The sequence below is a fragment of the Scomber scombrus genome, chromosome 1 (genome assembly GCF_963691925.1).
Source record: "Scomber scombrus chromosome 1, fScoSco1.1, whole genome shotgun sequence".
NCBI lineage: Eukaryota > Metazoa > Chordata > Actinopteri > Scombriformes > Scombridae > Scomber > Scomber scombrus.
The window spans coordinates 16,009,377-16,031,076 of NC_084970.1; the positions used below are offsets into that span (position 1 = coordinate 16,009,377).

The following is a 21,700-nucleotide window of genomic DNA, read 5'->3' on the forward strand; positions in this document are numbered from 1 at the left end:
AGGATGACCCTCATTTTTAATCATCTTGTTAGCATGTATTTGCCACTGTACAATACTATTCCTTTCAGTGTGCATTCATACAGTATGTAGCTCATATATTGTGATTTAACTGGTTCATACAACTAATATTTTCTTATGGTCAGTATACAGTAGAGTCAAGATTAAAAAAGTCAAAGTGCAGCTACATAGAAGAATCTGATGTGAAATTTAATCTATTGCGTATATTAATGTAAAATCTGCTGATGAAGTGGATGTAAATGTAAATATTGGACTTGTGTGATGACTGTACACTCACGGGATCGTGATGTTGTAAATAATGAAAACCTTGAAACAACTTTTAAAAAACAGTGACATTGTGAAACATCTGTATTTGTTGTCTACACAGATCAGAAGGTTAGTCTTTTGTGGCCTAAATAAAAGTTATGTTTAATAAATGTGACAGAATACATATGTGTGTGCAATAGCTGTTTTTATTTGACAGTCATGTGGCACAGCCCTTCAGCTGGACACTGGGCACAAAGACAACAGCATGACACAGGTTTGTCTTTATTTGAGGGTGGTTGATTGACAGTGTTAGACCGATAACAGTGTGGGTTTTGTGAACAGGAGCAAAGAGATTAAGGTGTTTGTGTGATGAGGGGTGGCTTTCATTGTGACTACTTCGGGGTCTTACAGCAGGCAGTTTAGGACCTGCTAGAAAGTAAGGCTGGCTTTTGTTATCATGGCAGTTTGAATACTAAGTAGGCATGGAAATCCACCCAGCCCTCCTCCTGTTTCTGCCAGAAACACAAACTTTTTATTATTAATTTGAGATTTTGCTGGCACTAGCATGTCCTGATGAACCAGAATCGTAACTATGATTAACTAATATGGCAGTAAAACGCAATGTAGTATCTCAAATGTCCATCTTGCACAACAACAGCTATATGACAGTTTCCTGCTCCACAGGGATATCACTACCTTAATAAGAAAAAGAATCAATCTGTCATTTCTGTGAACAATCTTTCAATGAATATTGTCAATGGTAACCATAAATATGATTATTTGCTTTTATTAAAGAGAAACAAATAAATATTCATCAATTTGCAAGAAATTGCTATTTGAATGAGCCATACAGAAGTTTACTTAAAAACCCTCCTGAAATTTTAGGAGCATAAGGAACACAGGGAGCAATATAGGGAGAAGCTTTCTGAAAAAGTTTAAAATCCCCTTAAAGTTTCAACCACTGTAATGTTCTTATATACTTATACACAGTTTGGCCATTGGTCTTCCACTGGCATCCATGTTAGCACCACATACATTCTTGTTTCATGGCTATTGCTAAGTAACTGATGAGTTCATACAATATTACATCACACATTGTTGAGGATGGCTACTTAGCCAGCACTTCTTAAGACAACAATAATTAATCAGCTGTGATGAGTACCTACAACAGGATTTCTACTTAGTAAAATACAAGTTCTCTTTGGACATATTTTACAATAGAGTACAATAGAGTAGAACAGGATTGTTGTCATAAATTAGACCAAATAAGCACATCCAGCCAGCACGTAACATGGCTTTCCCTGGTATAAGTCCTTCTTTTGTCTTATTTTGCCCTGCAGTACAGGACTGCTGAAGGGACTTTTTTTTTTAAACGCTTCCTCAGTGTGCGTCATTATTGCAACAGTATACCAATATAAAAATAAAATAAATAACAATGTATGTATAACATATTGTACTGTATCTGGGTTAGACATTAAAAACTTTAAAGCAAAAATATTCCCTTTAACCTCATTACACATTTATATTTCACCTCATATCCCTTTTATATCTTGTCATACAGACAGTAAGTAGCTACAGCAGACACACTTGGGTGGCTTTGGTGTAAAACTGTGTTTTTATGTCCTTGCATCTACTAAACATGTTGCAAGGATCATTCACTTTTTTCAGCAACTTTGCAACTGCAGCTGTTGTCTTTGTTTTATAACAACAGACTGCAGTTTTAAGAGGAATCCTCCAGATGGCAACAAAAACACACCTCACAAGAGATTTACAGGAGCGTGTCACTTCTTTCTGCCCTGCACATTCTCACTGATTAAACATGAATGTGCATGTTTAATCTCCACAACAAGTTTAAACTCAGAAGTCACAAAAACTTGCTAAAACCTTAACAGATTTGCTATTTTACAATGGTTAATCACACATAATCTAACTAGAACATAGTGCCTGACTCTTTGCTACTTAATACAGCAGAAAAAGCTATCTATTTCCCTCTAGACAGGCTAAAGCAGCTACTGGAGCAGGATTCGTTGACTGGACTCGTTTGATTCAGGAGGAGAGGAGACAGTGGGTGAATAGAGGGGAGGACAGAGCAGGAGGGAAGAGAGGGGGAACCCACAGAAGAGGGTAGATAACAGCCAGACAGAAGACGTATCTTCTATTTATTGTTCATCTCCTGTCTCATCCGGCAGCCCACCGCTGTGATCAGTGCGGCTCCTTTCCCACTGCCGTCCTCTGACAGCAGGAAGTTGACGTTACACTGAGGAGCCAGTTCATTGACTGTCTGGTGCATGATCCGGGAGAAACTAGAGAGAGACAAAAAATAACAATGTTATAAAGTCAAGTGATGAATTGTATTGTGTTGTACCAAATTAGAAAATAGAGCCAGTCTAAATGTAACACTTTAGTATTGATTTTATGGTTTACTCTAATTTGGCCTGACTCCGTATATAGGTGGAGGAAGCCAAAGCTGTTGACCATCCTGACAAACTTGCATGTGACACATTAAACAAGCTGAACAACAGTTTATATGCAGGTGCCCTGAGCCAGTAAAACCTGTCTGAATGAGGAACAGGCTCATCTGGACATGTTGCAGCATTAATTGAGGTTCATTTTCTCCTGATATTACCAATGATGGTAAATACATAAAGTTAGGCAATAGGCCATTTTCACAGCAGACATTCAGGCATGTCAGTGGGTGAGCACCCACAATACCAGAGTGATTGAACTGACTCATTTAAATGACATCTAGTAGAGTAGAGTGAGGTCATTAATGTTACTTATTCCACTTGTGCTTTCCCTTCTTTGAATATTCAAAATGTCTGCTGTGAAAAGGATCTATTTACACGCTAGGCTGTAGCTTTTGAGCTGGGCTGAGAGGATTTATCATGCTGGTGTTACCTAACTCAACTCACACCAAGTTTATTTTAAACATAACTGAAGCATGACTCATTGTGAAGTGCATGAAATAATGCATGGTACATGCACTCTACAGTACATGTATTAACATCAATAAAAGGACAACTCACTATAACTTTTGTGATTACTTAATGGATCATCAGTATTTGCATATCACTACATGTATCAGACTAGTGATCAGCAGTTCAGAACAAAGTAGAACAAAAAACTTACACAAGATGGTCAAAGCTTTATGTATTAAAAAAGCATGAAAAGTAAATGTTTAGAAACTGCCTAGACAAATTGACAAAAACACTTGTTTTTCAGGTATAATGGCCTGCAGCTCTTCTCATCACTGTCCAGAACTGGTGTAGCCTGCCTTTGTTTGCATCTACTTGTCTTCTTAGCAGTTTCCAATGGCCCAGCAACTGAAGGTTACATCTCAACCATTTCAGTGGACAGTTGACACAGTTGACATGGTAGTTTTGTACAAGTGATGAATTGAACTCACTGTGGATGTAGTTTGTAGAGTGTCCCGTCCACCCCCACAGTGATGTCCAGATGGTCCAGTCCACGGTTCTCTCTTATCTTATCGACCACAGCCGCCATTCCTGCCCCACACAGCTGAGCTGCGCGATGTGACACTGCTCCACATACCTGTATAACAATGACAACCTTTATCATTATTGCAACACTTAACAGACAGTGAACGCCACGTTTAGCTGAGCCAGACAATATCGTATCAATTCACAAATGTTGAACGTAAATATAATTTAACATGTTTCTGTTCACTCTTCTGTACAGTCACACACTCTTGCCTCTTTCACAAGACAAGGCTAACAAAAAGGCATTGTGAGTTTCAGGCTTCACAGTGTACAGTGAACACTGGCACTATTTTTTTTTATGTCCAAATACAATCTAATGTGCAATAAGGGTCAAGTTGCACACATGTTATGTTGATAACTATTTATTCAATTCATTTCTAACAATGGTCTGAGTCTGCAACTGGATTAGCTATTTAACTTTCTGGTGAGGCAGTTCGTTTGATTAGCTACAAATTTGAAATAATATATTTCAATATTAAGGTTGATTATGCACATATCTATCACTCTATACCTTACCTCTTTGACTATAATACTGTCATCACAGGTGCTGTCCAGCCCTAAGTGTTGCAAGATAGATCTCACTTGCAGCAAAGCCAATCGATCACTGGAGAAAAGACATAAACATAAAGACAGAGCCATTAGAAAACCAGAAAACAAGAAATGTTAGAACATCAGTAACCTAATAGTGAAATAAGCAAAGATAATTTGTTGCAGATTTTGTTCTACTGGGTGTGAAGCACTGATGTTACTTTCACACCTCTTAAATAGGTTAATTAAAAAAAAAAATCCATGATACACGATACTGAAACTGTCCCTTCTTATCATTTCTTACCTCTCAATCTGTGAGAGGAACTTGGTTTCGAAGATACCTCTGGTCTTCAGTGTTTCCGAAATCTGACCTCTGAACAGGAATCCTTTCTTGGTCATGTCTATCAGAATGTTACGCACAATTTCACCAAGGTACATGCCGCTGCACATTTTCTCATATCTGCGATATACAAACACAGGCAGAGAAAAACACACATAACTACACACGTAACCATACACTGGTAATCATTTATAAGGATAGAAATGCAGGAAATACACACACAAGTAGATATAATAGGTGTGTATGTGTGTGTGAAGGGGGGATTTTAACCTTTGTTTGCCTGGATTGAGTGAGAAGTCATCCACAGAACGGTCATACTCAGTCCTGATGTCATCAAGGCATCCGTTGTCTCCAAAAGCCCCCCACTCCATGTTGACACACATCCGTCCCTCATCTCCCTCGATCATCTCAATGTTCCTCATCTCCTCCATGTAACACGCATTGCTGCCAGTGCCTATAGATAGACAGACACGTTATACTGACAAAGAACAGCACAGAAACCTGATGATTCATCATGAAGATCAACATAAACTGACCAGCGATGAGCCCAATCTCACAGGTGGGCTCTTCATAGGCACAGGTCATCATGGTTCCCACTGTATCATTGACGACAGCCACAACATCCAGGTCGAATTCCTTAAGAAGAAGCACAAAAGAAGTTAAGTCACTTCTGCATCTTTGTACATAGTGCCATATGTAATTGAACCCCTCTCCTCGTATCCTACCTCTCTCCTCTTGATGCCCTCCCTCAACAGTCCCACCACATCTTCTCCTTCACAGTCTGTTGCCTTGAAGCCTTTGGTCCATGTCACCAGGATACCCTGTACACACACACGCACACACACACCTAAAACTGTCAAGTTCTGCAAACCATGTAACTGTAACAATTTATGGACTACGCAGTACCCTAAAACTTCTATCCTTGGGCAGCAGGTCCGGTTTTGAAACACAGCTGACTCCCAGGAAATATCAGGGAAGTAGGAGAGGAAGTGGAGACTCACAGCATCAAGGCTGGTCTGTCGGCAGGGGAACGAGAAGGTGAAGCCCAGAGGAAGACGAGTGTTCTTCATCCCCATGTAGTCCAAGAAGTCACTGATACACTGCACAATGTGATCAAACAACTACAAGTAGAAAAACATGTTATGTCAAAATGTGTTGAAACTGTGGGTAAATATTTTAGGGGCATAAATATACAGAACTGTTTCATAACTTAACAGGTCCGGAGGCTTTACTTATCTGTGACAGAGAAAGGTGGAATTTAGGGGACCTCTGTTAAGTCCGTTGTTCGTGTGTCTCACTCATTCAATCAGTCAAGTTAATTCTTATTTCAAGCAGTGGCCACAAGGAGTAGTTGAACACAGTAAAGGTATTAAACACAGACACTGTGCTGAACAACTTCAGTACTTAACATGTGCTAAAGGAGTTAAATCAAATCAATATTAAAACCTCTGTATGATGCATTTTTTGTCACACCTCCATCAGTGATTCCATAGCAGATATTCAACAGCACTGGACATCTAATTGAAAACATATGTTATTAGGTCACTGACTGAGGTGTGACCAAAAGAGAAACGTGGTTGAGTTTGAACTTGTATATGGAGCAGTTCAACCATTTTTCAACCATATTATTCAGTGCCATTTTAAGTTCCCTTTTACACATATTTTGTGGTAAATGGCAGTTCTGAAGAAGTTGTTGAGGGCAGACAGATTATGACTGTGTTAGAAATAATTTGCTCATTCACTTTTTAATACACGTTCTAAGGGAATCTATGTAGATGACTACATAGTGTGTCAAACGGGGAAAAAATATGAAAATATTTTGGACATTAACCAGGCCATTTCGTAAATCAGTCAGTCTGTCACAGTCTCCCTTTTTTCCATGTCTGTGCAGTACTTCATTCTAGTTAATTCCCAGTAGATGACCATCAGTCATACATTACATTTAACAATGCGTTGTGAGATAATATAATAATTCATAATTCTGACTACAATGATGATTAAACAAAGGACCTGCACAGCCAGACAGGTGGCACATCCTCTGGTTTAATAGACCTGTGCTCAGGCTGAAGATGGGCAGAGAAACACATGAAACTACACAAACTTCCACAGAAGACTGGGAGTTATATTAAGCATGGTCTTGACAAGGTCTAATTAAGCAAAACAAGTGAAATAACCTGTGAAATCAGACAATTAAATATTGTAGTATCTATTCTAACTTTAATGTCCTGTGCAGCACAGGAGCCAGAGAGAGCCACATATGAAGGAGTGAGGGTAAAAAGGCCAGAGGTCTCAGACAGGATTAGCTTCAATACATGAGTTAAGTTCAAACTCAATCTCAAGTCAAAGCTAATCCCAACCAATATACCTTCCTATCTGTCTACCTCTAAATTATTGACCCTCATCCCTGCTCCTGAGCTACTTACAAGCTTACCTCTGAACTATCAATTCCAATAATTAACCTCCTACCTAACTGCTCCAGCCTTTACAACACCATCAGCGTAACAGGAGGTAAAGTTCAAAGCTTTCCATCTGTATTTTCTGACTTGCACCCTAGTGGTCTGTCTGTATCACAGGTCAAAAGACTTCCTGATCGCTCACCTCCTCTCCTGTGCCCTGCATCACTTCTAGAGGAATGGCATAGATCTTGTTGTGCATCTCCACTGTTCTCCTCTTCCCAGAACGAATCTTGACCAGCAGAACTCTAAAGTTGGTTCCTCCTAAATCCAAAGCAAGGAAATCACCGTTCTCTGGACATGAAGACAAATGGGTAGATATTTAAGTAAAGTAGTAACCACGTCAAACACACACCTCAAAATCTGCCTTGTAGAATGCTCACAAGTATTGTAGAAGGATGTTAAAGTTTGTGTAAAGTAAATTCAGCCATTTTCTTCTAAACACATTAAATACGTCATAAATGTATTTCTCAAAAATGTGTAAAAAGCATTTTAACCATTTAGATTTGAATTGTGGAGCTAGGTTTCATAAACTGTGTTTCAAAATGTCTGTGTTCAGGATTTAGTGGGTGGGCCTGAAAATTAGCAAAAACCCGCCCCTGCTGCTGTAGGGGTATAAATACATTCAGCGCACACTACTATTTTTTTTTTTCAGCGCACACTACTACTACTACAGTCTACAGTTAGCCAGTTAGCTGAGTTAGCAGCCGAGCTAGCAGCTAAGCTAGCGGCAGAAAGCTCTCACACAGCGTCCATGTTTGGCAGGGTGGTTAACAACACACTTTTCTGTGATATGTCAAACTCAGAACATATATTTATTCTTACTTTACATGGACTTTAATGTGAAAATCTAAATTCTTTGAATATCACTGTTATAATGCAGTATACTTTCCATATCATCAACAATGTGTGCTACTGCAAAATCTGCAAATTAACCCCTATTTCCTTTACATGTATGTTGTACCTCTAAAATGTTACTTATGTTTTAATTGTTAACCATTTTTGTAAGTATTCAATTAAAACATTTTGTATTTGAAGTTGCAATAACTATTTTCTAAGCACAGATTTTAAACATAGCTTGTGACAACAGTAAAGCAGGAATGCTCAATGGCTGACAGCTCTGTCAGTCACAGAGACATGTGACATGCTGTAAACTGGATGTAATGAGCTGCTAAGCTGCTAAATAATGATCTTAGCTGTTCTTTATACCCAGAAATTAGATTGTAGGGTCACAAGTTGCCAGCTTGAATACCTATGTGTATGGAAGAAGTTTGTGTGTGTTTTTTTGAGCGTGTGTTTCACCTGTGCCATCAGGGGTGCTTCGTACAAACGTTGGCAGCATTTTGACAGTAGCAGAGTCCTGAGTGCTCTTGGAAAGGCCATTTTGTATCTCTATCCTCATTCGCTTCTTTACCTGGACAAACAAAGAATATTTTAATTAGTGTTTTAAAGCCCAGCTACACACCACACACAAACACATAGACATGCACAAATGTTTACACTACACATCTCTCTCGCTCCTCACCTCCAGCAGCTGTTCGGTTGTCAGACGAAATTCTGACAGCGTTTCAGCAATCTGTCGTGATTGATCAGCAAGTCGGTAGGCCACAGCTGTCACCATGGCTGCTCCCTTTCCACTGCCGCTCTCTGATAGGAGGAATCGTACATCAGAGTCCGGCACCAAACGACGGACTGTCTTGTGCAGACGCCGGGCGTACCTGAGACAGATTTGAAAGATTTTATTGCTGATAGAGTCCATAAACATATATGCAAACATGACTGTTAATATTTCATCATCACTCACTGTGGGTGCATCTTGTAGAGAGATCCATCAATGCCTACAGTGGTTCGGAGTCGGGCGACACCTTTGTTCTCCTTTAGCCTCATCAGGATGCCAGCCAGTGTGGCAGCTATCAGGTTGGCAGAGCGGAAAGACACAATGGTACAAACCTAAAGGAGAAGATGAGACGAGAGACATGTACAAAACTAATACATTCAAATTTCATGAACTGCAGAATAAGATAAATTAGGCACTTTGTGTAAACTAATTTCAGATAATCTATCAATATTTTTTTGACTTCAAGTCAATACACACATGCTGCACAGCGATGCAGTCTTCAGTTGAGGGCTCCACACCAAGTCTGGTTAAAATCTCTCTGGTCTTGCTCAGACCTTCCTTACTCCTAAGCAAGAGAAAGAGAGAAGCTTTGAAATCCTTGAAATGAATGATTTGATGGTGATAATTACTGTTTCGTATAACTACAGCATTAAGTAAATAAATACATGGCCCTGAAGAGTGACTTACTTCTCTATGGCGGAGACATGCTTGGTCTCAATCTTCCCTTTAGTAAGAAGCTCGGGGGTAATCCTTCCCTCGAACAGCATGCCCTCTCTGGCCATCTTCACCAGAATGAGACGAACCAGCTCACCCATGTACATACCACTGACCATCTTCTCAAATCTGTAGTGCGATGAGGGAGCAGAGGAGAAGTAGGTGAAACACAAACTCAGAAATACCTGGTTAAATATCATCAGTTAAAACCAACCTATAGATATCACTGTATTTTATTATTGATGTCTGAAAATATTGTGATCCACTACTTTTATTTTTATGTATAAGAAATAAAGCTTTTGATATGATATCTTTCTCTCTAGCTAGAACAAACAGCAGCTTAACTGACAACTAATCATTAGCTGATTATGTGGTTGTCTCTTAGGTCAATAACTCATTTCATCAGCTTGGGGGATGAGTGAGGCTCTGATTTCGTTTTGGTTTGACATACAGTTGTTTGCCGGGATTAAGAGAGCCGCGGTCAATCTCTCTGTCAAACTCTGTCCGGATGTCTTCCAGCCTGCCGTCATCTCCGAAAGCTCCCCACTCAGTGTTGACACACATCCTGCCCTCATCTCCTTCCACCAGGTCAATGTGACGCAGCTCCTCCATGTAGCAGGCATTGGTACCGGTACCTAAACACACAGAACATGACCTTTCACCATCTTACCCTTCAGCTAACTTTCTCACTTTATACAACAGAGCTCGTTATGCTGTCACACCTTTAATTTTATTTTAGCTTTGGATCATTTCTACAGTGCTTTCATTGTCCCTTGACTACTGAAATAAACATTGTTGTAGTACCGATAATGATTCCGACTTCACAGCGCTGGTCATCGAAACCACAGGTCATCATAGTTCCCACGGTATCATTCACTACTGCCATGATGTCAGCTTCATAGTCCTGAAAAAAAATAAAATAAACACACACACACACACGTAAGGAAAGATTTTTGCAGCTGTGTTTTTCTGTCATCTGTGCCATTATGCATCCCAGTTTGAATTGAACCAAATGCTTCATGGTGAATAAGTGATGAATGCAGATTACAGAGCTGAATAGTGAGGCATAAAATGACTGTCGATGACACAGAAGATAAGACTTACTCCTCGTTGCTTAATAGCTTTGTTGAGCAGCTTGACAACATCCATCCCCTCCACTCCACTGGCCTTAAAACGCTTTGTCCACGTTAAAAGATAACTCTGGACAGAAACACAGCGGGCAATTAGAAACAGGAAAGAGAGTGAGAAAAGATTTGTTGGGCAGAGCCTGCCTTATCATGGCGGCAGTTCATATTAACAAAAGGACTGATCTCTAGATATGTCAATAGAAGATAAATGGAAGGTGTAATGTGTCACAAAGAAGTGGACTAAATGGCAATTAGCCAATCTGCCAATCAATCGTTAATTTTGATTTACCTCATCTAGTTTGGTCTGCTGGCAGGGAAAAGAGAAGGTAAATCCAATTGGCAGCTTCTTGTCTTTGATGTTGTGTTTTTCCATGAAGTCACCAAGACACTCTGCCACATGGTCGAACATCTGGAACAGAGGTGGAAAGAAAGAAAGAGAAAGGGGTTGTGTCAAGTGAAGCTGTGTGTGCTCGCTTGTTTGTGTGGTTGTCTGCGTTAGTATAAACCTACTTTTGTTCCAGTTCCATGTATGATATCCTCTGGTGTGTCATAGATTTGACTCTCCATCTGAACGGTCTGTTTCTTCTCATGGCTCACTTTGACGCGAAGGATCCTAAAGTTACTGCCTCCCAAATCCAATGCAATGAAGTCTCCCTTCTCTGTCGCGACAAAAAAGCGGGCAAAGAGGAAGGGATAGATGGAAGAAAGAGGGCAGCAGATAGAGAGAAAAAATGTAATCTCCAGCCATGGAATTACACTTTTCATTTTAACTCCAGCCAAATTAATTTTCTTCTATGTGAATGCATCAAGGTTTCAGTGTCAAGCTGATATTACTGTAAGACAGACAGACAGACATTCTTAATGAAAATGTGTTAACAGTAAGGTTTTTACTGTTTAAGCAGAAAAGTCCAGTGCAACCAATTATCAGGTAAGATGTACTTTCATACTGTCATTTCAGCTTTTTCATAAACTATAGCTCATAAGTAGCAGCAGCAATTTTAGCAAGAACTTATTCCCAATGGTGACTCCTGAGATTAACACACATACTGTATATGTACGGTATATATTGTGATATCCCTCTCCCCGTTTTTTTCTTGAGAGGTGGCTTTGGCTTCCTCATTCAGGAGCCAGTGGGCGGGATTGGAGAGAACATCAGGAAACTACCTACACCTGGGTAGTTTAGGCCTCAGCCTATTTAAGCAGCTTCCCACTCCCACTCTCACCTCATTCTCATCTTAACAGGCCTCCACCAGCCAGATGGGTTGTGGTTTTGTTTTGTTTGTATGCATCACATACTTCACTCATCCACACATTGCATTCATTACTGACTTAGCTGACGAACATTATATGTTATCTTACGTTAAATGTCAGTTTTAGAAGCTTTTAATGTGATTTCCCTTTTTGTCACTAACTCTGAACCAGTTCAGGACAATATCTTGACACTGCATTGTGTTGCTGTAGCTTGTGTCTGTTAACTAGAATGAAATGATTTCTTTTCACGGAGTAATGAGGTTTATACTCTGATGAACTCTGATCTGTAATATTGAAATATGTCACTTGTTATAGTATTACTTGTTAGTAAATTTAATATCAGTAAATTGTAAGTAGTTTATTAGCATTTTAATTGTTTTAAGGCTTTCTGATTAGATAAACTACAACTGAATAAATCAGACTCAGAGTTTACGGACCTTTGATAAGAGGTAATAAACTACTGAGTACCCCCAAACTGATTGCACATACAGTCTATTCCTTCTTCTACTCAGTTTCTTTCCCACTCATATTCCTCAGTGATCACATACAAACAAATCAAACTGAAGAACAAACAGGATGTCCTACAGATCAAACAGTTCTCGGTGTTGCTACATTATTTATCACATTATTTTGATCTTGTGCCACAACACTTTTGTGCAGATCACAATGCAAGGTCAGGTCAGTGTAGTTCACTTGTTTCACACATAGTGATAAATTATCTGGAAGGAATGTAAATGCAGAAGGGATGACCAGAACAAACTTTTGGCAGTACTAGCTTCTGTAAATAACTTGAACTTTAAACCTGGGAATCAAGACACCAGATGAGGTATCATTTAAATAGTTATTTTAAAGTCAGTTCTTTACTTTAATTTCTGTGTCCAATGAAAATAGAGTGATCAGAGCCAAAAACCACACTGTCATTCAATATTAACCCTACAGGCAGATCACAAGATGTTACCTGGCTTCACCATCAGTCTATTAGGTGAACAACAAATTCCTGCTCTCTCTAACAGAGGCAGAATAATAATCCCATCCCCCGACACTCTGCCAAACATACAGTAGCTACTGTGGCTTAAAGGAGCAGGATTTAGTGGCACCAAGCAGTGAGGTTTCAGATTGTAATCAACTGAATATGAACAGCTGTCCAAATGAGTAAAATCAATAAGAATCTTCCCATCTTAGAGTCTTTTTAATGCCAAAGTCCCTCTTTTTGTGACTATACCACCACAGCTCAACAAGGAAACACTGTCTGAAGGAAACACAAAGAGGGAATTTGATGTTAAAAAGACTAAATGTGACAGATATCCACTTGATATCACCAATTCAGACTGCTGAAGCCTCATATAATTTTCAGATAAACTTTGAAATGCTTGGATTTTGGCCCCCATCACTTACACTGAAAGCACATTTGAAGCCAGTATGAACAGGAGGAATGAGTAAGACCTCATTCAGTGTTTATTTGGACACCTGACTGTTTTTTTAGACAATCTTGACACATTTTAAACCTTTCCTTAAACCAACAATTTAACAAGCAGTTATAATAACAGCTGTGACAAATTTATTGGAAATATGGAGCTCACAATAACTATAATATAAAAGAATCATTTATTGACAACTTCATTCTTTATTCTTTTATTTGGGCTGGGCACTTTGTGCATGACACAATAATAAATTAAAATCAATCAATCTGAACCAGCACTTGGCAGCAGTCAATAAATATATACTTGACTGTATCATTAAATTTAATTAACAAAAAACTAGAAAAAATATATATTATATAACTTATATAAATTGTATTAGTATTGTATTAGACTCTGACAGTAGCAGGATTAGGGCTAATCTTTGATGCGTGTGTGGATGAACACAAAGATTGTGCCAGCGCCAATATTTGATGCAATTAATTTTCAGCTGACTAAGGTAATAAAAGCTATCTCTCAGTTTAAATGGAAGGACACTGTCCTCCTTAAGAACAGCACGTGCAAGGTATGATCAAATTCTGACTCACATTCACTTGAATTTAAAGAACAAAATGACTGCAGTAAATTAGGATTAGACAGCAGAAAATGACATAATGACAGGGGGAGAGAGACAGGGACAATGATTACATGGTATTTGTCACCACAACAAGCAGGTCTTTTGAATTCAGGATAGATTATTGTAAGCAAGAGATCATATTTGTCACCCATTTACTGCAAGACAAGCATTTCTCTGTTTAACACACAACATTTTTTGTCTATTAGGATTGTAATTGCCCCCAAACCAGATAAACAACTTAGCTGTTGTCATGGAGGAACATTTTTGGCACCGTAGCCTCATGGTTTGCAGCTAAAATAATCTTGGTTTAGATTCCAGTACCAGAAGTTTCAGAGTGAAGTCTGTGTGCTCTCTCTGTGATCTCTCTTTCACCCACAGGCTAAAGGAAATAAATGTGACTATTTATATTTTCCACTTCTGTTGATGTTCTGTAGCTCACTGTGCATTCATTAATACAGAGATATAATGTATTCAGACTTGTCGTGACTCTTAAAAAAAAAAAAAGAAAGGAAAAAATTAGCTTTAAGGAGGTGCTAACCTGATCCATCAGGGATTGACCGCACAAACGTTGGCAACATCTTCAGTGATGCAGTGGGGTTTGTGTCCCGACCCAGTCCTTTGACCAGCTCCCTGCGGAACCGCTGCATGATGTCCAGTAACGTCTCATCAGAGAAACGCATGGAGTACAGGTACTTATCGATCTGAACATAAACAACAGAAAAAAGACGGAAGCATTTATTACTATCTTAACCATTAATCATCCATTTGTAACCACAATGATATTATTATCCATGTGCAACACATTAACATACACACATACACACACACCACTCTCCTCTCACACAGGCTAATTACCTTCACTTCATAATGGAAGCAACAAAGACATACTGCATTTGCTAATGGCATAGTCTTTCATTTCTGTAAGCATGATGTGCAGCGGATATGACTCAATTCCCATCTCATAATGCTTTAATCCATAAAGATAATCCACTTCCTGTCCTTCCTTTTTAATTCTTATTGTAAGTTGTGTCACAGATGCAATAGCTGTAATAAAAATCACATCACCAGTGTGACACACAGTACGACAAGTCACACTATCAGGGCATCGGCGCAATATTGCACAGAAGGGTGTTCCTCATGAATTTATTATGGGTACGACATTGGTCATTTCTATAATAATTAAGTTATAGGTCAAATTAAGAAAAGTCAAACCAAATTACAGCTAGGTATGCTTCATAGACATATAGTACATACTCATATTTTGAGCAGTCAGATTGCCTGGCTGAAACTGCCCACCGGACACACACACACACACACACACACACACACACACACACACACACACACACACACACACACACACACACACACACACACACACACACACACACACACACACACACACACACACACACACACACACACACACACACACACACACACACACACACACACACACACACACACACACACACACACACACACACACACACACACACACACACACACACACACACACACACACACACACACACACACACACACACAGAGAGAGAGAGAGACAGAGGATTAGTCTGACCCTTCAGTAACAGGATGTTGAACAATCTGGGTGAACTCTACTGTTGCATCACACCACATGAAGCCCAAAGCTTCTTTATGAAATGAATAGTGTGACAAACCAAGAGCAGAATATTACATACACACACAACTGTGGTTAAATGTCAGGTTCACCGTGAAGTTGAGAAGGATTAACCCTTCCAGTTGTCAGGAAGGGTCAGTTGTTAGGACCCATAACTGGATTACCATTAGTCTGTTTCCTAAGAATGTTTCCCAGAATATATATATACACGCACACATAATACTTATCTGGTCAGCCTAGTTCACAGTCCATGTTTAATATGCACTCAGAAGTGACGTCTATTATGGCCCCATGTGATAATTTACTAGTATTACTCACTGTAACAGACAACAGATAGGAATGTTGTAACTTCCTGTTTCAAGAGTAACACATGAAGTGTATTTCCTGTACGGCTCTGGTGTTTGGTAAGTGGTTCAGGACAGTGCCAGTTTGGGTGTGAAAGTACTTCCAAGAAGGGATGTGCATCTAAATGGACTTTCTAGTGGGATAAATCTGTTGGATTTTTTATGATATAAAAAAGTTGCTATCAGGAGACATTTACTTTTCTGCACACAAATCCACACTTTTCTACCAGATAATAAGCACACTTCAGTTTCCTCATAGAGCATATGGACACCTACAGGTATTCTTGACAAACAAAAAGATCTGCCGTTTAACTGTGCAGTCGTGTTTAAACAGTATAAACAAGTTGCAAGCAAACATGGATGGAACAGTTTACAACCGTTTACTTATCTGTAGGTGTTACATTCCCTATATTCTGTCTAAATGTCTGTCTTCTGTCTCTGGGATGAAAGTTCATTAGCACATGCTCTTGTCATACAGAAGACCACAGCTGAGGAAATGTCAGGAATGTCAGTAAAACTGGTCCACACTGCACCCTGAATTATATTTTACCCTGAGGTCAAGTCAGGGGGTTTGTGGAGACATTTTAAGTACAGTGATATGTTAGTGCTTGACAACGCCCTCCCCTCCCGACTCTCCTGCTTGGCCTCAGCATGTGTCACTTCAATTAAACCATAAACACACACAACACCACACATCTCTCTTTCTTTCACTCCACACAAATACTAAACCCTCTGTCTCAACCACATAAAGCAAACAAAATGCACTCAGAATATGTAAGTATTTATGATAACATTATTTTGATAATTTAGAAAAAAAGAAACAAATGGAAAGGATTTATAATATGCACAGATGCCTATAAAACAAGCGAATGACTGACTTACTGGATGCATAGCTAACTAACTGCAAAGTACAAAGCCCCACAAAGTTTCATCATTTTAAAACACTTACTTGGTATTTTGTTGCTAACATCCTGCTGATTTGACCTGATATGACACAGCGTCTCTATGCTAAAGCATGATACAGGCTGGAGACGATTAAATAGAGCTTTCTGTTCTTACATTTGAATATTTGACCCCAGCCAGCTGCCCAACCAGAGGAAATGAAAGTGTGAGTTACGTATGAGATACTTCACCAACAGTTTCCACCAACATCATCTCAATTTTTTAAAAATTTCATATTATAATTATAAATTCAGAGTATATAATAAGCCCTGAAATGAAATGTCTTTTAATATATTGCCTTGTGTTGCTTTTTTTAATGCCTTTAATGTTTCATGTAAGGCACTTCAATTGCCTTGTTGTTGAAATGTGCTACAAATAAACATGCCTTGTCTTGCTTACTCAATGAGCCACACAATTGTCAGCTGATGTAAACAGTCTTGGGTTTTATGCTTCAACACGGTGATCTATATAAGCTGCCAACACGTTCTGCTCATGCCAAGTGCTACACACTGCAAGTGCCTACAAGTGCTGATCTTCATTGTTTATATTCAGCTTGGCACCACCCTGCCTCTTCCTGCTGCTGATCTGAATGTATCACTACTGATGATGGAAACTGTACTGCCACTTACTTCTATTTCTTGAAAGAGTGTTCTTGACTGTGGGCTGCCAGTTTATTGACAGTATGAGCACTTGTCTAACTTGGATTCTTCTTAAATGGCCTGGTTAAAATAAGAATGTGATCCTAATTGAATGAGAAGGCAACTTTAGCTGGTCTATTTAAATAACAATGTGGTTCCAGCTGACCAGGCTGGTCCTGCGTAACAAAGGGCAGGATTAAAAGCAGGCACGTCCACATTTCTGCATATCATACTAAGACAAATCCACTGATACTACACTAACTTCAGTTCCTGGAGTAGGAAATACGTTTGCATGACTGTACTTTGACTCAGCACTCTGCAGCTAGAAACCATGCCTAAACAAGCACTTTGTTACAGTTATCATCTGACCTGACACAGCTGAAGCGCATCTATGCTGTGAGTTGTTGCAGCTCACATGAATAGCCTACAGACAAATACTGTGCAAAACTAGCCATCTTCATCTTTTACAGGAGCAATTGACCAAAATAGGTGTTTCCAGTTTTTCCACTGAGCAAACTGACATTTCTTGGTGAGGTAACAGGAGGCCGTGTGTGTGAATCTATAAAGGCCATGTTTTCCCTTCAACACACCTCTGACACTCAACTTACAGCAGAGCCCGCAGAGTTTCAGAAAAATATCTTTCTCTCTGTCGCTGTGTCTGCCTCCTTCCCCTCCCCATTTCTTCCCCTAACTACCTCCTCCTCTCTCCTTCTCCCTCTCCTTTCTGTTTGCATTCCTCCTTCCAACAATGCCCTGTTCTCCTCCTTGTCACCGCGAGGTGGTTCGGGGAAGCGTTGAAACCTGACTCCATTGTGTATGTACGTGCGCACAATGTTGTGCACACACAGGCTCACCATGTGGAAAAATACTGTCCTCTACACTGTCCTCTCCTGCACCTTTAATTCTTCCACACACACACACACACACACACACACACACACACACACATATTAAAACATTGCTTTGTGTGCCTGCTAACAGCCAACAGTGTATCCGAGAGTACAGTCAAGGACACTGCAGTGGATTGAGTGAAGTAGAGACACACTCAGCTGACTGAAGCTCTACTTTGACAACTACAGATACAACACAGCTTGCCTGAACACACTGCAGTAATGAGAATATCTGTATCCTTTCACATACAGTTCAAATTCTGAGCTGTATGTTTGGCAATGTAGTAAGAAAAAGAAGATAAGACAAAATACACTCTTAGAATAACTACACAATAGCTACACACCTGGCACTGAATGTGTGTGTGTGTGTGGGAGCGTGTGTGGGTGTGATTGTGTGTAAGCCTTCTCCTCCTGTCACCTATGGTCACATGGCTCAAAGCTGGCCTATTTTAGGGAGGCGGGGAGAGGCAGAAAGCAGGAGTAAAGAGGGAGGGAGGTGTGTGGTATTACATCAGATCCTGAACACTGATAAATGTCTTTTGTCACTATTGACTGTCATTTAAATTTTGGCACACCTCGATATGACAGTTTTGTGTACCCCCTTGTGACTGAATGACTGAACTCTGAGAGAGAGAGAGAGAGAGAGAGAGAGAGAGAGGGAGGGGGGACAAAGACAGAGAGGACAAGGACTACTGACTGCAAGGAAAATGAAGGAACGAAGTAGGTGGTGTGATAGCTTTAAACTTTCTCCATTTATACAGCAATAACCCCAGTGTTTGATGCAGGATCTGCAGATGGAGATTATATATGACATCATCAGTAAGCGACCTTAAAAGGCACCCTGCCCCACATGCGAGTCACTGAGCACATGTTGAAAAAAAGGCTTTGGGATAATTTAGAATTTGAGCCAAATGTGATGAAGAAATTTAAAGTTTCAAATGTTGGTCAAGGAAAATAACTAGTAGATGACAAATGTGATGACTCAGTTTTCACTTCACTATTTTGCAGATGGGAACTGTATTAGATGCCCAGTAACACTATTTTATGTTCGCTCAGGATGTACTGGGATCTGCTGGGATCTAAAATACTGGAAACCCTTCATTCCTTTAAAACACACAAAGCAAACCAAAACAGGTCTAGTCAGTTTTATACCTGCAGCCTGTTGCAACAGCTGTGTGTAAGTTCAAAATTAGTCTAGTATAATCGGTTAGGGCTTAGGGTTATTATTATCACTAAATTGTGATTTATTCTTTATTAAAATTTAGATAAGTTACAACATAACTCACAGAATTATACGCACTAATGGTAAAACAGCATCATTTTTTCATTAACTGCAGCCATTTTGCAGCCCCTCTGGTAGAGACCTGATTTATCTATATAGCATTTTAATATCAGTCCAGCTTACTACAATGTGCTACTGTTGCCAAGTGGCAGATGGCAGCCATAAAGCTAATGGGCAGTATGAAACTCTATCTTTGATCATTTATTGGCCACTTGCCTTAGACATGACTTTACATCCAAACTTGTTAGGTTATGCCCCAAGGAATCGTATTGCAAAAAATGTTAGTAACTGATTCAGTTACAAACTATCTAAGTTACTACACCTCTTGTGTGTAGGAGGGAACTTACACATAGCTGGTGCAAACCACTGCAGGAGTCTAAATGTGGGAGCTGCTCAGCTGAGAAGTTATGAAAGAGTCACATTCATGGTGTGCAACTCAGTCTTGTCCTGTTTCACCTTGAACTTTTAAATATTCACTCATACTTTCAATCCCTAATTCATGACAGTTATGAGCAAAAAAGTGCATAAATAAAGTTGTTTTCTTATTTGTACTCATCCAACACTGTTTTATTCTTTTAGCTTGAACATACTTTAGTTGTTGGGTTGTCACACTAATATGACAATTATGTCAATGGCTTTGCTGATAGACTGCTGAAAGATTGTGGAGAAATTATGAAAAACTGAACATTTGTTCTACTGAATCAGTTAGTCAATTTTCCCCCTTTTGCGCAGTTCAGCTCTACCAAGTAAAAATGAAACTGCACGCATCATTTTAATGAAAACATAAAGAAACTCAATGACCCCTGAAACATCTTTGCTCTTTCATGTCAAGTTGACCCTCATCATCCCTCTGCTCATCTGTCCTTTCATCTTTGCCTGACTTTCTCTCTCCTCCTACTCTTTGCCACACCTCTCAAAACTAACATCATGGCACCAGTTACACGTCCGTGTGTCGTGTGTCTCGTACACCTTTCTACACAAATACAAACCTGTGTAGTTTGTCATGTCTCACTGAGCGAGGTGGATTTAAATCTTTATGTAAATAGAAATGTCAGTAACCAAGTCAAAAAAACAACAAAATCACTTCTCTCATAGCACTATTGTATGTCTCTTTCACTTCCTTAAGAGACGTATCACATAACAAAGATTTACAGATCAGGTTTTGTACTGTCAAAGTCTTGAACCTAAAGTTACAATGATGACCATTTAAATAAACTCAATGACCTCTACAACACATGCTCTCCTCCACTCTTCTCAACCTCTGTTTTTTCTTCACAACAGTTTTTCTTTCATACACTTTCTCTCAAACATAACATGAAAAATGAAGGCAGGACAAACAGAGAGCACTCACCTTTTTAACCTGGTCATCCTTCAGTTCAGTGAAGTAATAGGCTAGTAGCTGGGCCGCAATCATCCTGGTCCTGGTTCTCTCTCACACACACATGCAGACTCACACAAACACACACACACGCTCTCTCTTTCTTACACGCACACACCAACACACAGATAGTCGGATGGAGAAAAATCCAAAACAAAAGGATAAAAAAAAAGATACTGGTACTCTACTCTGGCTCTACTTTGTACATACAATCTGTCACACACTGCAAGAGATATAAAAACACCCTGAGTCCAATCCTGTGCAGTTTAAAATAGACAGAACTGCTTCATGTGTGGCTAACTCTTCAGCTCTTCCCTGTCTTTGCATGTGAGTAAAGCCAGGAAGCATGAGTGAGACAGCAAGTTTAGCTGCAGGAGGCAGAGAGAAAGAGAGAGGCAGGGAGGGCCAGAACATAAGCCCTGCCCACCATCTGTGAGCTCATTGGTTAGGAAGAGTGAGTGGCTTGGGGCAGGAGGGGAGTTGGGTAAGTGCCACATCCTCTTTTCAGCTATGGGCAGCTATGGGCAGCTCTGCTGACGCCTTGGAGGCAAACCTAGTGATGGAGGAGGTAGAGGGTGGGAACTGCCTAATTAGGGGAGAGGAGAGGCAGGGAGGGGGAGGAACTTAAATACAGAGAAAGAAGTAAGGAAGTGAGGAGAGGAAAGAATGAGTGTTTTACTGTTTCAAGGAAGTTATAAAGTTACAACGCATTCACAGCATGAGTTAGTAAGAAAATGACTCACACGGTCAATGTATTA

General features: G+C 39.7%; 1 protein-coding gene across 1 annotated transcript; it reads right to left on the minus strand.

The window, feature by feature from the left end:
* Positions 1-530: 530 nt before the first annotated feature.
* hk1 (hexokinase 1) lies at positions 531-21,274 on the minus strand. Its single transcript, XM_062421679.1, has 21 exons — positions 20,916-21,274; positions 14,368-14,530; positions 11,055-11,203; positions 10,834-10,953; positions 10,522-10,617; positions 10,222-10,321; positions 9,869-10,052; positions 9,391-9,546; positions 9,181-9,268; positions 8,890-9,035; positions 8,611-8,803; positions 8,388-8,499; positions 7,231-7,379; positions 5,634-5,753; positions 5,358-5,453; positions 5,169-5,268; positions 4,903-5,086; positions 4,597-4,752; positions 4,281-4,368; positions 3,671-3,816; positions 531-2,567 (listed from the first exon to the last, which is right to left on the minus strand). The coding sequence occupies exons 1-21, from the start codon at positions 20,976-20,978 to the stop codon at positions 2,420-2,422; spliced, it is 2,757 nt and encodes a 918-aa protein (XP_062277663.1). The 5' UTR covers positions 20,979-21,274; the 3' UTR covers positions 531-2,419.
* Between the last annotated feature and the right edge of the window lie 426 nt (positions 21,275-21,700).

What these genes read in the sequence shown, in the direction of transcription:
- hk1 (XM_062421679.1), bottom strand. Translation starts at nt 20,978, where the DNA reads ATGATTGCGGCCCAGCTACTAGCCTATTACTTCACTGAACTGAAGGAT. An exon ending in AAGCTATTAAGCAACGAGGA is followed by an intron (nt 10,322 to 10,521) that starts GTAAGTCTTATC and finishes ATTTTTTTTCAG; the next exon opens with GACTATGAAGCTGACATCAT. An exon ending in CTCTACAAGATGCACCCACA is followed by an intron (nt 8,804 to 8,889) that starts GTGAGTGATGAT and finishes AATCTGTCTCAG; the next exon opens with GTACGCCCGGCGTCTGCACA.